The sequence below is a fragment of the Brachypodium distachyon genome, chromosome 3 (assembly GCF_000005505.3).
Source record: "Brachypodium distachyon strain Bd21 chromosome 3, Brachypodium_distachyon_v3.0, whole genome shotgun sequence".
Taxonomy (NCBI): Eukaryota; Viridiplantae; Streptophyta; class Magnoliopsida; order Poales; family Poaceae; genus Brachypodium; species Brachypodium distachyon.
In genome coordinates this window covers 8,143,262-8,158,566 of record NC_016133.3, presented here as the reverse complement: position 1 = coordinate 8,158,566, position 15,305 = coordinate 8,143,262, and the positions used below count along the sequence as shown (strand labels likewise).

General features: G+C 47.2%; 2 protein-coding genes and 1 long non-coding RNA gene across 3 annotated transcripts; 1 reads left to right on the top strand and 2 right to left on the bottom strand.

The window, feature by feature from the left end:
• Positions 1-789: 789 nt before the first annotated feature.
• Positions 790-1,746, bottom strand: LOC100843880 (expansin-A24). The gene is made up of 3 exons (XM_003571143.3): positions 1,602-1,746; positions 1,182-1,503; positions 790-1,102 (listed from the first exon to the last, which is right to left on the bottom strand). The coding sequence occupies exons 1-3, from the start codon at positions 1,744-1,746 to the stop codon at positions 790-792; spliced, it is 780 nt and encodes a 259-aa protein (XP_003571191.1).
• Positions 1,747-9,622: 7,876 nt separating this feature from the next.
• Positions 9,623-14,333, bottom strand: LOC100833595 (expansin-A24). The gene is made up of 4 exons (XM_003572242.4): positions 14,143-14,333; positions 13,721-14,042; positions 13,349-13,635; positions 9,623-9,858 (listed from the first exon to the last, which is right to left on the bottom strand). The coding sequence occupies exons 1-4, from the start codon at positions 14,294-14,296 to the stop codon at positions 9,830-9,832; spliced, it is 792 nt and encodes a 263-aa protein (XP_003572290.2). The 5' UTR covers positions 14,297-14,333; the 3' UTR covers positions 9,623-9,829.
• On the top strand, positions 12,425-14,681 carry LOC112272046. Its single transcript, XR_002965729.1, has 2 exons — positions 12,425-12,832; positions 13,737-14,681. It is a non-coding gene; the product is annotated as an uncharacterized LOC112272046 (long non-coding RNA).
• The last annotated feature ends 624 nt before the right edge of the window (positions 14,682-15,305 follow it).

The window sequence follows — 15,305 nt, the reverse complement described above, 5'->3', positions numbered from 1 at the left end:
GTTCTGCTAATAATTCCACTATGCCGCTTAGCACAACGTGGTGTATCCTGATCAAGAAAAACAGCGTCTTTACTCTCACATAATTTCTTACTCTCAGGATCACAGAATCTATAATGATACCCTATAAAAAACCCAGGGGTACTCTTCGGTTGCAGCTTAGTTCTTGGCTGGCTAGGAATCCTTATTTGAGAATTACAGCCCCAAACAGCTAAATGAAGTAATGTTAGTTTCCTATCTTTCCACATATAGTTCATATATAGTGAGTAACTTGGATTGCCTTTGATGGAGAGTGATTCAACAAATAAACAGCTGAATTTATACACAATGACTTGATTGTGGAATCGATCTCTGCTTATGGAATATGCATTATTTAGCACATATATTGCTACAGGAATGAGCAAGGAATAGATGGCTTGCTGTAGTTCATATTTGAGAAGACAGGCTTGAATATTAACTTGTAAACATGATCTCTGGAATCCCAGGAAGAAAGGACCATTGGAAACCTTGTTCAGGTATGATATCTGTCATTTAAACTTGGAGGAATTCAGTTAGGGAATAAAAGACTTATACTGTCACGTATGCCTCATGACACATACGGATAAATGATTTGTACAAACAGTTTTCTGTCTGAGATTGAATCAAGCAACCTTAAAATTATACACCCATGAGTTATAAACACAAACACATAACACAACACAATATGAATAGTATATGTACATGACATGACCCATTCGGCATCTATCTGCATCCAATAACCACGTTATAATTAAATTGGTCTGATGGGAATGATTAATTGAACTGTACTTTGCTTGCAAATGTTTGCCCAAACTTCCATCCACTTGGCACAATCTTGTCAAACAGAATCGTTTGCCCATCTGTGTTGGTTATTCTGAACGAGAGTTGTTTCCCGCTGAGATATGCCAATGAGTACCAGTTTGCACCCCAGTTGCGTGACATGGGCGCCCAATCTTTTGAATCGGAGCTCATAACGTCCATCGATTTTATCGAGCCAGCAGCTCCGACGTTGGTGACAAGCACGAGATTGAAGTAGTCGTGGCCGTTGATTTTAAATCGTACGCCACCCTTCTTCACGCATGGAACCCTAATTAAACGATTTGGTTTTAGATTGACTTTGAGCTAATATTACTTACAAAAGCACAATACAATTTGCATGTGTGTACCTCTGATACATGACCGGAATGATGCCACCTCTGTGGACACCGATCTTCTCCCAGGCCGGCTGCGCCATGTCGAAGTGTGCCCTTGGTGTGTTGCACCATCCGCCGTTGTCATTCGGAAGGGCATTGTTGGGTGGGCAGAAGTTTGTAGTGGTGATTGTCACCGTCACGCCAGGCTTGCACCACCTTGGGTCAATCTTGCGATCACATGCAATCTTATAGCATTGTCCGCACGACGCACCATCGTTGAACAGCACCGTGCTCAGCGCCGCCGACCGGGTCCCGTACCCCTCATCGTACAGGTTGCCATACTCACACGCACCACCTGCATGTGTGCGTTGAAGGTAATTAAACGATGTGCTCTTAGCACGAGAGATGCATCATTAATTAGGTTAGCGTATGAGTTTGTAATAAGTTAGTTACCCATGGTGCCGGAGGCATCAGCTCCACCGTAGAACGTCGCGGTCGCCCTCTGCCAAACGAACGGTGCCGAAGGCGACCCGGCCAAAGCAGTATAGCCCGCTGTGAGCAGCACAATCGCAATCACTTGACCTGGAGCCAGCGCCATATATCTGTCGCTGGATGATCGCCTTCAAAAATATTCACAAACTCCTGAGATGATCAGACGCTGCCGAAAGCTAGATGTCTCGGCTCGTTTGTGTTTCTTCTTTTGTCTGTGTGAAATATTTGCTTCAGTGGAACAGACTGAGAGCAACTTTTACATTTAAACCCTTGTTTGGATCTGTTTGTAATTTATTTAAATGCTGCATGACAATTACATTTGCATCCATGCCATGCGATGTCTATTATTTGTGTCACATGAGTTTTAAACTTGCATCTCAAATTGTGGTTTGAATGCTTGTTGTGTAATTTGGCTAGAAGATTCAAATATGAATCACCCTCCTTTGAGTTTGAATTCTTTTCCCTCTATTCTTCAAATGAGATTCAAATGGGTTTTGTTTTAAACCTTAAACCACATTTGAATAATTCCAAATACTAGTACCATATTTGTATTCTACTACTTCTCAGCTTTTCAAAATGGTATTTGAAATTTGAATCCAAAAGCATTTGCAAAAATAGAAAATAGAAAAGGGAAAAAAAAAACCTTACCTGCTCACTTGGCCCGAGTCGGCCCAGCCGCCTCGGCCCGCCTTCCACCCGCGCGCGCGAGCAGACCGGCCAGCAGCGCAAGCCTCGCGGCCCACTTTCCCCGCGCAGCCCCGCAGCCCAGTCGGCCCAGCCGCCAGCCTTCTTCTTCTGCGCGCGCCCGCTTTCCGTCTCCCCGCAGCGAAAGCGTAAAATCCCGGAATGCGCTTTGTCTCACAGCTCTCTCTTCTACCTCTACTTTTCGTCCTTCCGACCGATGAGCCCCCCGGCCACGTCCTCTTCGATAGCGACAGCCACGCCTTCCCCCTCGCCTACATAAGCTGCGCCGCACCTCCTCCTGCCCGCGCCGCCTCTAGGAAACCCTAGTTAGGGTTTTCTCCTTCCCCTTCTGCGCAGCGCCGTCGCCTCGCTCCTTCGGCCGTGGACGCCGCTGCGTCGTGCCACCGTCTCCGGCTGAACGGCGGCAAGCCGACTGCGTCACCCGAACCGTGTTGTCGCCTGCTTCGTCTACGTGCGAGGAATTGGACGGAGGGCACCTACATCGACGTCTAGATCGTCTTCCCCATCTCCGGCCGCCGCTCATCTCCGGCCAAATTCCGGCGAAACCGCTCGTCTATTCCTCGTCAGCTTCCTCGCACGTCACCGGGGTGAGTTGCTCTTCCTCCTGCCTCTTTCCGCGCCGTTTTTCATGCACCCTAGCGTCGTAGCGCCGCCCGCGCGCCCTTCCGTGCCGCCGGCGAGCTTCGGCTCGTCGCCGCGCCGTCGTCTCCTTAAGGACACTATGGTGGCCTTCGTGCCACCTAGGCTAGTTGTTTCCGCGCGCTTCCGTTTTTCCGAGTTAGGGAGTCCCTCCGCCGCTAGCTTGGTCGCCGGCGTCCATGCTCGCCGTGGCCGCCGCGCGTGCTCCCAGGCCGCCCGCTTGGGATGGGTTAAGAGGGCTTGCGCCCTGGATCTTGTAAGATCCAAATCGCAGCCCGCCTGGCCACCTCGCTCGTTCGTTCGCTCGGTCAAACCGACCCGGGTTCGATCTCCCGTGGGCGCAGGGTAAAAACCCCACCTTTTTACTCTTTGGCCACGTCTGACAGGTGGGTCCTGCTGGTCAGAGACCGCGGCAGCCAGCTCAGCGCGCCCCGCCTCGTTAGCTTGTCCGGGCCCGCTGTCAGCCACACAGGCTAGCTGCGCCCGTGTAGTTTTAGTTCTCTGCGTGTTTTCCTTGTTGTAAAATTCCAGAAATTGTTTTGTCTTGTTTAATTCCTAGAAAATGCATGCTATGTCCTATTTGGGCAAACCATATATGTTTTGGAATAAAAAAAGTGCAAGGAATTTTACTGTGCAGCTAGAATTACATTTTGAGGTTTCAAATTTCAAATATGTCCCAGATTTGAAATTCAAACGTATGAACTTGTTTCGCCTCTAGTTTAAAATTGGTAACTCTTCTATGGTTAGTGTAAACATCAAAGTTGATCCCTGTAACTTTTAGAACACAGTAGCATATTTGGTTAGGCCATTTGTGTATTTTAAAGCTGCTGTTTACCATGATCTAGTCACCTACTAGTTAACTTTGTTGCTAAATGGAATCCTTTCATTCGCATATGGTCGCATCATGTTGTCACATGCCATGTCATGTTGTATTGTGCATTGCACCAATGAATTGTTACTTATTCGCGTATTGTGTGATTTGGATCTTTACGATAGCGACTCCGATTTACTCCGTCGATGATCCGGGTTTTCCCACTTCTTCGGATCCCCTCTCTCGGTGCCCAGCGACCGAGAATCCAGGCAAGCAGCCATTCCTTGAACATATTGATTATACCAATGCCTCTCTCTCATTCTTGCATTAAGTTACGTTCTCGGTTCTTGACACGATGCCTCTAGGACTGCATAGCTTTAGTCAGCTCTACTCAAATGCCGGTTGTCTTGTTCCTTATCCTATTACCATGTCACATGTTTGTTATTGTCCTGGTGGGTCATTAGAAGTCTGCATAGATTGCTAGTCTAGTGTGCTTACTTGGAGTTATACAATTGCTACATCCACGTGCTACTTTTCTGTATTTAATTGCAATTATTTAAATTGTGACCTGTTATTACCTGCACAAGGCAACGATGGGAGGCCGTGCTAACGCATTGGTGTTTTGTTCCATTGGCGCCGACCTAAGGACTGAGTTCTCGTTTTCGCCGACCCAAGAAACTTCGCGCTAACCGCTCGTGGGAGAATATATGGGTTCCCCCTCGGCTTAGTACTCGTTTCATAGCTCTTCCAGGGGCCACATAGTTCGGACGTTCCATTTGGCATATCGCATATACACTGGTGTTGTGTTTGGAGACTTGTTGTCACTTTGCATACATATAGGACTGCGGCACACGTCTGGAGTGGTTATTCTGCGGACACTGAACCACTACCAGCTGTTCCCGCAACTCTTGAGTCCGTACAACGCTTCGGCCGGGCTCTCATTTCGGATTAGACTCGGTTGGGTGGTACCCTGGATTAGTTGTGGGGCTTGGAAACGTCGTGTCGCTCAATCCTGCCGGCACATGTTTTTGCGTGTGTTCCATGCTAGTGGCATCAAGGGTTGGACGAACGTGTACGGGTAAATTGGCACACCCTGCAGGGATAAATCTTTCGGAAAGCCGTGTCCGCGGTCATGGACGACTTGGTTGGTCATTACTTGATCATAGAGAACTCATACCAATTAATCAACTTAACCTCTTAAACTTGAGTAGTAATTAGTCTTAATCATGGATATGCCTACAATTGCTTAAGTGTGAGTGCCTTCGGATCATTTCCTCACAAGAGGTTGAGGGGGTGATAAGAGGTTGTGTTTGATTGGTGTTAGTTATTAGTTTATTACCTCCCTTGGTAGACGCTCCTTATCCTCTATCTAGACGATGTCATTAGTGTGTCTCACCAGATATATCGCTGCTGCATAACCCATCTTTTATCCATCCTTTGAGACTTGTTGCATATCTAGTTTAGATCTCCCGTAAGTCTTGCGAGTACTTTGTACTCAGTTGCTTTGCAACGTTGTTTTTCTCCAGAGTTTCCGGAAGAACATGTGAGTGGTTACTTCGTGGAGTTTGACGACGACAGCTTCGACGTTTAGCCAGAAGATTCCAGAGCAGGGTTCTGTGAACTTGTGGTGGCTCTCCTTTTCAGTTTCAGCCTTTTAGGCAATAATTGTAACTTGTCCGTACTCGAGCCTATTTTGCTTCCGCTGGTGTAATGATGATTGTAGACATGTGTCCGTGAGTTGTAATAATTTGGCATTTTGCTCTATGTATGAGTTTGACTTAATTCTTGTGTCTTAGAGTGATGTAATGATATCATTGTTGTTGCAACCTGCGATGAACACATTGCGTGTATGTTGTGAAGTGTTCATCGTAGGGAGGCACTGGGGCTTGATTTATGCGTGAGTTAACATTTGGGGCTAAATTGCATAAATCCAGTCCGGAGACTCACATTCAGCTAGCTTAAACTTGTGTGATGATCCTGCGTTTGATCGTGTCTGTATATATAGGATAGGCTGTACTTGTGGTCGATCCATAGCTGGAGGTCTTAGCATGGTCATAACGAATGAAGAAGCAGTGGTAACTAGCGGGTAGCTAGCGTGCGCGTGTTCATGGTCGTGCAGCCGCACCATGGCTTACGGGCTACTAATCCGAAGATTACACATGGACGCGCAGACACGGTACGAAAGGGCTAAATTTATATTCTTATCTCCTACTAACTTCTTTATCGATCTTGGCTTGACAGTCTCTCCGTGGCTGACCACGTTAAGAGAGGATATATATATATCTGCTTGGTGCTTTCTGAAGAAAATGAACGGCGCCGCTATTTCCATGTTCTGCTGCTCCACTGTCTACGAAACGGATGAATGTATCCTCAGTTCCTTGAGTCGTACGGCTGATCCTGCAGGTGAACCTGGTCTACGTACTGAATGAATATCGTAGGCATTTAGATTTTTAGCCCACTGTTTTTCCTCGAAATCGTACGGCTGACCCCGCATCAGGCGCCGTGTAATGATTAGTTCAGTGAAAAAACGTTCAGTGGTCATCGTTATCGACGGTGTATATTAATATACTAGTACTTGTTTTTTTTTTCAATTGCTAAAAGGTGCCTGCAGTACTCTGCGCGCGATTCTCTCCGAACTGATAGTTGGTCGTTTCAGTCGTTTCACATGAAGTTTTTTTTTCAGGGACGTTTCACATAAACTTGACTATATAGTCAGTTTTATTTTTAATTGTGGAATAAATTCCAGAAAACCAGTTAGGCCTCCTCTATGAAGAGCGTGTCTAGTCATGGGTTCGCCGGCTGCCATAGCCCAAGATCGAGCCCGCCTGGATCGTCGTCTTCGGCATCGACGGTAACATCCCCAAGCACCTGTACCCGCGCTCGGTCCTGGCCGCTCGTGTCGCTCCAACAACGACTCGGGTGAAACCCTATAGCCGCCGCCACCGTCTCCCTACTCCTCTCCCCTCGCCGCCACAAGAGGATACCATCGCAATGGATCGTGGCTGCGGAGTCTCCTTTTTTCTTTCCCTCGTTGGATCCCTCGTGGTGATGGATACATAGGTGACGGCACAAGACATTGGTGGGGGCGTCCTTCTACAGCAACGGCACAAGCCTACTCGACAATGGAGTTCTTCTACGTCGCCGACGTCAGATGGCTGCAATTTTCATCAGGGACACGACCCAGTTCCTAGAGGGGATGCGTTCCGGGAGGTGGAGGCACAAGCCCACATCGCGGTTGGTGGTATCCGGCCCCCTGCAACAGCAAGGTGCTTCTGCAAAGCGTGACGTCGACGGGGCCCTAGCTGCGGATGCATGGTCCCATGGAAGTCAACAGAGTTTCTGGCGGTGTTTTGAGATGCCACTCGCGCGGAGTCATCTTGTCACATCTGTTGTTGGTGTCAATAGGAAGATGTCCCTTTACTGCCGCTGGAGGTGGATCAATGGTGGTGTGACAATAGCTGGAAGCGGAACGGTGACGATTTCTGCTTTTAGCGTCTCCTCTAGCGGTATCTGGCTAACGAGATGTCGTCAGCCAGTAGAGGGATCAATGGCAGTGATGGCTTCGATGGCAAGCATGGGCGTGTTTCCGTGGAAACACAAGATCTATGATCGGGCATTGTCGACGCGCCTGCATCGTGCCCTTACTGAAGGTGGTGGCTCGAAGTTTAGCTTTGAGGATGAAAATCCTGAGATCGACCTACAGTTGAGTTCATCTTCATTGGCGCACGTGCGATGGACCCTTCTTGAAAGCTTTGCCTAGGAGCTTTGTAATTTCATGTTTTCATCATTTGTGATGGGGATTGTGGCACGATGGCAGAACTACTATCACGAGGCAGACATACTTTTTTTGGAGAATTCCATGTACTTTAGTACAACAGTAGTATTGTATTTGCACGCTGACTCACACCACACGCACCCCCGCCCCCCCCCCCCCCCCCCCGCCCCATACACACACATACACACAACACAAGGGCGTAAGCTAGACTACGGCAACTATAACTAAAGCGCGAGCCTAGTCCGTCTCCAGGCTCAACCCCTGTGGTGGTGGGTACACCACAATACCTTTGATAGCACCGCGCGGGGATTATTGGGGGAAGTACTGCTCCTATTGAACAGTATCCACAGTGGGACACCCGAAAATTCGACTACTAAGAGTCGAACCTGGGTGGGCATCCAGCCACCACCCGGCTCTTGCCCCCCTGCGCTAGTGCAGGTTGTCGAGGCAGACATACTTTGTTTGGTTTCCCTAATTTGGTCAACTTGTTTGACTTCAGTGTCATGCATTGCCCCCGGTGCTTTTAATAATATTTGGGTGTGTGTGTGTCGACTAATGCAGAGGCCGGGGTCTTCCCCTTTTTGAAAAGAAACCGGATCGCCACTCGTCATTGTCTCCCGCAGCGACCTTCTCACACATGTAGTGGAGCGCCATGCGAGGCGGCTGTAGAAGTGATGAGACCATGGCGCCACACACCGTGATAGCGGAGGACCACGGTCCTTCACCAAAGACATTGCCCCATTGGATGGAGTCCTTGATCAACACGTGGCAGATGCACAACCGCAGCAGTGTGTAGCACTGTTGCTGCCCCCGACAAGCTAGAGCCTTTTCCATCTACATGAGACGTCCCTGTCGCCTTCTGCCGAATAGCCTTTTCCAATAGGATCTTCCGGTAGAGGCGAAAGGGGGAAAGGAAGAATAAGGGCTAGTAACGGATGCGGTGTCTAGGGTTTTCGTACGTCTCACCCTTAGAGCGGCAAGAGGGCGGCCCACGGGTTGTCAATATTGGTTCTCCTTAAGCCACAACAATTGGGGCATCTATAACAAGAAACAACGTATACCACACTCTAGACTTCCATTTTGCAGCCATTGAGAGGAAATCAGACACGTGAGGTCCACTTGTCAGCTCATACATGGCAATTATATGCCACGTGTGATAGATTCAGTCATTTATTCAGTACATTAAACCACACTCTAGAAGCTCCCTCACACCTCTAGGTACCTGGTTTGACACATCGCACGGTTCGGATGACTTTGACCATTTGATATCCTTTCAGTTACGAACTTGGATCACACGTCTAAAGGGAGCTATTTTGGTGGACAAACCAAACGATGTCAGTTGATTGTGCCGTGTGCACCGCAAGAACCCATGTACTGTCGTTTGTGGTAAGCATGATGACCCATCGAGCCGATTCTCTTGAGTCAAACTATTGGAATTAATTCGATAGATCTAGTGGAGTTCTCTAACCAGGCTGTGGACAGGCGGGAGCTTACGCCTTCTGGGTGCAATAGGCTAGAGATGGTCACATGGGATATATCCAATCTAGCTGGCTGGCTGACGGCCTGTGGCTAGACTCAAGGATGCATAGACGTCGTCAGGATATTTGGTTTTCTTGGCTTATTTTTGTATCCACTCTATGTGATCCGTGATTTGTGTAACTTAGGATGCTATAACTTTGCAATAAAATGACGTGTGCATCGTTTTGATGCAGAGGCCGGGGAACCTCCCCTTTTCGAACAAAAAAAAAGTGGAGTATCTAAAAAAGATATAGCTATATGAGAAAAGGCCTAGCTGTAGTTTAACTCTTATGTTTCTTGCATCCATATAATTACAAAAAACTAAGATCCTACAAACAAAAAGGATGGGAAGACCAACATGCTTTCATGATCTAGTTTATGATAAACACAAGGGTAAAAAACATGTACTGCCTTATAATTTAGTATTCAGTTTTACCATTTGGGCCTGTAGGATCCCATTCTTAGTGTGAAAACATAACACAGTATTGTGTCAAACGCCTAAAGAGTAACTCATTCATTGTCAATTCCAAAAGCTTTGAATACAAGAAAATTGAAAGTAACTCATCAACAGAATCAATAGTATCTTATTTACACCTTACAAATTTGTACAAACACTACATACCACAAGATGTTAGACACACAGTAGAGTTACAGCTGTAACCGAAGAATTTGTATTTAGCTATATACAAGTAATTAAGCACCACAATATCAGTAAATTCCAAATTATTCAATCTGTGAAAATCAATCGTTGAACTGCACTTTGCTCGCAAATGTTTGCCCAAACTTCCATCCACTTGGCACAATGTTGTTGAATTCAAGTGTTTGCCCATCAGTGTTGGTTAATCTAAACGAGAGCATTTTCCCGCTAAGATAGGCCAGTGAGTGCCAGTTTGCACCCCAGTTGCGTGCCATTGGCGCCCAGTCTTTTGAATCGGAGCTCTTCACATCCATCGATTTTATCGAGCCGACGGCTGCAACATTGGTCACAAGCACAAGATTGAAATAGTCGTGGCCGTTGATCTTAAACCGCACGCCACCCTTCTTCAAGCATGGAACCCTACAATGATTTGATTTTAACTAGATTGACTTTGAGCCATTATTAATTACAAAAGCACAAAATTCAGGATAAAATTGTATGTGTACCTCTGATACATGACCGGGATGATTCCACCTCTATAGATACCGATCTTCTCCCAAGCCGGCTGCGCCATGTCAAAGTGTGGCCGTGGTATGTTGCACCAACCACCATTATCATTTGGAAGGGCGTTGTTGGGTGGACAGAGATTTGTGGCCGTGACTGTCACCGTCACACCAGGTTTACACCAACTTGGGTCTACCTTGCGGTCGCACGCAATTTTGTAACATTGTCCGCATGCCGCTCCGTCGTTGAACAACACCGTGCTCAGCGCCGCCGACCGGGTCCCGTACCCCTCAGAGTACAGGTTGCCGTACCCACACGCACCTCCTGTGGTGTAATAAATAGAACAAATTAATGGCAATTAGCACAGGCAGCAATACAATTGAATTAACGCATGAGTTTATATACAATACGCTAGTTACCCATGGTGCCGGAGGCGTCAGCTCCACCGTAGAAGGTCGCGTGCGCCCTCTGCCAAACGACCGGTGCCTGAGGCGACGATGCGGCTACAGCCAAAGCAGTATACCCCACTGTGAGCAGCACCACCGCTACTACTTGAGCTGGAGCCGGCGCCATATGTTATCTGTCGCTGGATGGCCTTACAAAAGGAATTCACGATCTTCTGAGTCGAGACCCGGCCGAAAGCTAGATGTCTCTGCTCCTGTGTGTGTTTTCTTTTGTCTATGTGGAATATTTGCTTCTGCTGGCTTAATAAAATCTGTGTGATGATCCTATGTAGACCGTACCTGTATATATAGCTGGAGGTCTCTTGGCATGCATGGTCATTACGAATGAAGAAGCAGGTAACAGCCGCACGCCTGCACCATTGCTTACGGGCTAATCCAAAGATTACATGTACGCGCAGACACGTTTGGGCTAAACTTATATTCCTATCTCCTAAGTTCTTTATCGATCTTGGCTTGACATTTTCTCCGTGGCTGACGTTAAGAGAGGATATTTGCTTGGTACTTTCTGAAGAAAATGAACGGCGCCGCGATTTTCCATGTTCTGGTGCTCCATTGTCTACGAAACGGAAGGATGTAGCCTCAATTCCTCAGTTCCTTGAGTCGTACGGCTGATCCTGCAGCGAACCTGGTCTACGTACTGAATCGGACGTACGACGGCCCGCGTCCAGGTCGTCGTGTAATGATTAGGTCAGTGCAAGAGCAATCAGTGGTCAGCAATGATATCAACCGTGTATATACTTTCTATTTCCTCCCTAAAAGATGCCCGCAGTCATGACGCCATTCTCTTGGAAGTTCCAAATGATAACCGGTGGTAGATTTAGAGCATCTTCACTCGTCCCTTCCTATATTTCATCCGGCACATGCTCATATGGGGAGTCGCCGGCGCAACAATTTGTTTGGGGTGGAACCGGCACCCAACCGCATCCCGAAACATCGTTTCCCTAAATTTAGTTTGTCTTACTGATAGTGGTGGCCCTCGCTGCTTTTCAGCTTTAGCCGGTTCCCCGCTAGGCCCCCTGTGAGAAGAGAGTGGATTGGAGGCGCCGGCTAAATTGATGTGCCAGGCCGGCTACTTTTTTTATTTTGGGGGAGCGGACTGGGTCAGTTTTTTGGCGCCGGCGCCCCCATAACCCGTTTGGGGGGCCTTTAGGGGACACGGCTAGAGATGCTCTTGGATGTTCTGGTAAATTTGACTACATGGTCATCTTTTGTTTTTTAAGCTAGTGTGGAGCAAATTTCAAAAATCACAAAACTCACAATCGAGACGCTTTTTTAGTTGCCCACTTGTCAACGTAAGTTTTTTTTCTTCACATAACTCAAATCGGTCATTTTAATTAAGGCATTAATTTGACAACAATTTTTGAAGGAAAAATTTGACAACGTTCATCTGCCAAAACACCGTAAAATTCCCTATGATCGTAGATGCAAAGGATAAACGTAGGATTTTTACAATCCACTTTGACCTCTTTTTGAGAATCCTTTGCATGAGAAACAACCAAATGTGTTCACTGAAGTAATAATACTAGAAATTTGTTATTGCATCTGATTTGACTTAATTTGACCATGCTTATCAAGATTTCTATGTTTTTTTTCTGTTTCTGCGAATCAAAAACCAAATTTATAAAATTCCTGTGTTTACAATTCCCTGTTTTGCGCATACATTTCTATCATGTTCCTATGTTTTCAGAATCGTGTGAATCAAGGAGACCCTGCATGAGTTAAAACCGGAACAGTTTTGTGTAACGGCCTTGACGGAAGACGGATAGGCAACACGCCAACACGCTCTCCTCGCCGACCGCCGCGCGGCGTGTTCTCACCGCCGATCCCGGTGGCGCCGCTCTAGAGAGGCGAGGAGATCTCCTCGCCGCCTCTCATCCTCGAGCATCGCCTTTCCCCCTTTTCCTCGCTGATGCTTGTAGGAAGGCTCTCGACCTACTCTGCTCGCTGATGCTTGTAGTTGTAGGAAGGCTCTCGACCTACTCTGCTCGCCGGGCCGCCGCAGAACGAGCGCACGGCCACCTCGTCGCGGTGCCGCTCTGGTGGAGGTGCGTGGTCTGTTCCTCGTGGATGTGCGACGATCCAGCTTGCACCTCTTGCTAGCACCGCCGTCCGTTGCCATCGACGACGAGGCGCCCGCCGGTCAGTTCATGTCTCACATCCCCTCATTTAATTTGTGCGTGAATTTTTCTGGAATCGGATGCGAAGTTTCATATGAGTTAGTATTCTCATTGATTCATACTCCCCGCCCACTCTATCATTTGATTAATTAAACTCCGGTGCGTGGATAGTTGCTGCCCACCAAGTGTTTGTTGTAATGCCTATACCCGCGGTGGTTTCGAATTTGTGTTCAAATAGTGTCATCTACTTGTTGAATTAGTACGTTGCGATGATAATGATCTAAGCTGTGGTATGTTATTCACTTTTCCAACTAAAAGGGAACTCAAGCTATAGAGGGACATATTAACAACTTGCAAACTTTCTGAAGAGTATTTACGAGTCAACAACATGCACAATTAGAGTTACATCAGTCATCAGTGACCAAATTAAAATATGTTCAGCTATATACAAGTAGTTAAGCACCACAATATCGACATATTCCAACAGAATTATGTGATCTACGACAAATCAATCAGTTGAACTGCAATTTGCTCGCAAATGTTTGCCCAAACTTCCATCCACTTGGCACAATGTTATTGAACTCAAGTGTTTGCCCATCAGTGTTGGTTAGTCTGAACGAGAGCATTTTCCCGCTAAGATACGCCAACGAGTGCCAGTTCGCACCCCAGTTGCGTGCCATAGGCGCCCAATCTTTTGAATCGGAGCTCTTGACATCCATAGATTTTATCGAGCCGATGGCTGCAACATTGGTCACAAGTACAAGATTGAAATAGTCGTGGCCGTTGATCTTAAACCGCACGCCACCCTTCTTCACACATGGAACCCTGCAACGATTTGGTTTTAGATTGACATTGAGCCATTATTTATTAGTTAAAAAAGCACAAAATTGATGATAAATTTGTGATGTACCTCTGATACATGACAGGAATGATGCCGCCCCTATAGACGCCGATCTTCTCCCAGGCCGGTTGCGCCATGTCGAAGTGCGGTCGTGGTATGTTGCACCAACCACCATTGTCATTTGGAAGGGCATTGTTGGGTGGGCAGAGGTTTGTGGCCGTGACTGTCACCGTCACACCCGGTTTACACCACCTTGGGTCCACCTTGCGGTCGCATGCAATTTTATAGCATTGTCCGCATGCCGCGCCGTCGTTGAAGAGCACCGTGCTCAGCGCCGCCGTCCGGGTTCCATACCCCTCAGAGTACAGGTTGCCGTACCCACACGCGCCGCCTGCATAACTTAGTAATTAGTTAATTGACAACATGCTTTTGGCGCAGACGTATAATTGAATTGACCATGAGTTTATACTCCTACTTAATAAGCTAATTACCCATGGTGCCGGAGGCATCAGCTCCACCGTAGAACGTCGCGTGCGCCCTCTGCCAGACGACCGGTGCTTGGGGCGACGATGCGACTACAGCCAAGGCCGTACAGCCCACGGTGAGCAGAACCACCGCAGTAACTTGAGCTGGAGTCGGTGCCATATCTGGCGCTGGAAAGCTAGATCGATGGCCTTGAAAACTAATCTGACGAAAGCTAGAAGTCCTTGCTCGCTAATGTGTTTGTTCTTTTGTCAATGTGGATTTGCTTCTGCTGCCTTTGGTGATCTTGTGATGATTCTGTGCGTGTGTGTGTATATAGCCTTCGCTTGTGATCAATACGTTGCAGGAGGGATGAAGAAGCAGCTAGCGTGCGCATGTGCTTGGTCGTGCAGCCGCACCATAGCTTACGGGCTAATCCGAATATAATTTTTTTTCCGAATATTAAATGTACTTATGGGCGAAATCTATATTCTTATCCCCTTACTTTGTGGATCTTCGCTTGAAATTTTCTCCATGAATGACATTTAGAGAGGATATTTGCTCGGTACTTTTTGAAGAAATGAACGGCGGCGCCCGGGCGCCGTGATTCCCATGTTTGGCTGCTCCATTGTCTACGAAATGAAGCAAAATCTCTTCTCTGTTGCTTGAATCGTACTACGTAGATCTTATCCTGCACTGCACCTGGCCGGTCTACACTGACTGAACCGTAGGCCGGACTACAGGTTCCATCGGCCGGCGTGCGTGTTATGATTAGTTCGTAGAAGCAACCTTGAATTGTCATGCATCAAGGCAGATCCCTCTGTAGTGTTGATGAACTCGACCGTCCGTCTGTATTCAGGGTTATGGGTAACTGGGTTACTGGCAGCTTCATCTATCATGGTAACTGATATAGAAAAGAAAAGTTCTGGTTACAACTTACAAGAGATGTGATACTTCTTAAATTAAAGGTGATCGAGTGGCACCCTCGATTTCTAAATTAAGGGGTTTTAAATCATCTTTCGTGTAAAGCTTTTCATCCAGATTAACACTTTGATCATGCAGCATCTGCATTTGTTTCACCGACGGTATATTCTTATGCTGGACGTAGGGTTTCAGCCGTCAATCTCTCCTCGATGAAAGAGATTTATTTTGTCACAAGCTGAAAGACAAATCACTTGCGTACCATAAAAAA

Excerpts from the sequence above, each read along its gene's own strand:
- LOC100843880 (XM_003571143.3), bottom strand. The coding sequence starts at position 1,746 with ATGGCGCTGGCTCCAGGTCAAGTGATTGCGATTGTGCTGCTCACAGCG. Across the intron at positions 1,504-1,601 it reads TGATGCCTCCGGCACCATGG|GTGGTGCGTGTGAGTATGGC; the intron begins GTAACTAACTTA and ends GCACACATGCAG. Across the intron at positions 1,103-1,181 it reads ATTCCGGTCATGTATCAGAG|GGTTCCATGCGTGAAGAAGG; the intron begins GTACACACATGC and ends TCGTTTAATTAG.
- LOC100833595 (XM_003572242.4), bottom strand. The coding sequence starts at position 14,296 with ATGGCACCGACTCCAGCTCAAGTTACTGCGGTGGTTCTGCTCACCGTG. Across the intron at positions 13,636-13,720 it reads ATTCCTGTCATGTATCAGAG|GGTTCCATGTGTGAAGAAGG; the intron begins GTACATCACAAA and ends AAATCGTTGCAG. Across the intron at positions 9,859-13,348 it reads ATGGAAGTTTGGGCAAACAT|TTGCGAGCAAAGTGCAGTTC; the intron begins TTGCGAGCAAAT and ends TTGGGCAAACAT.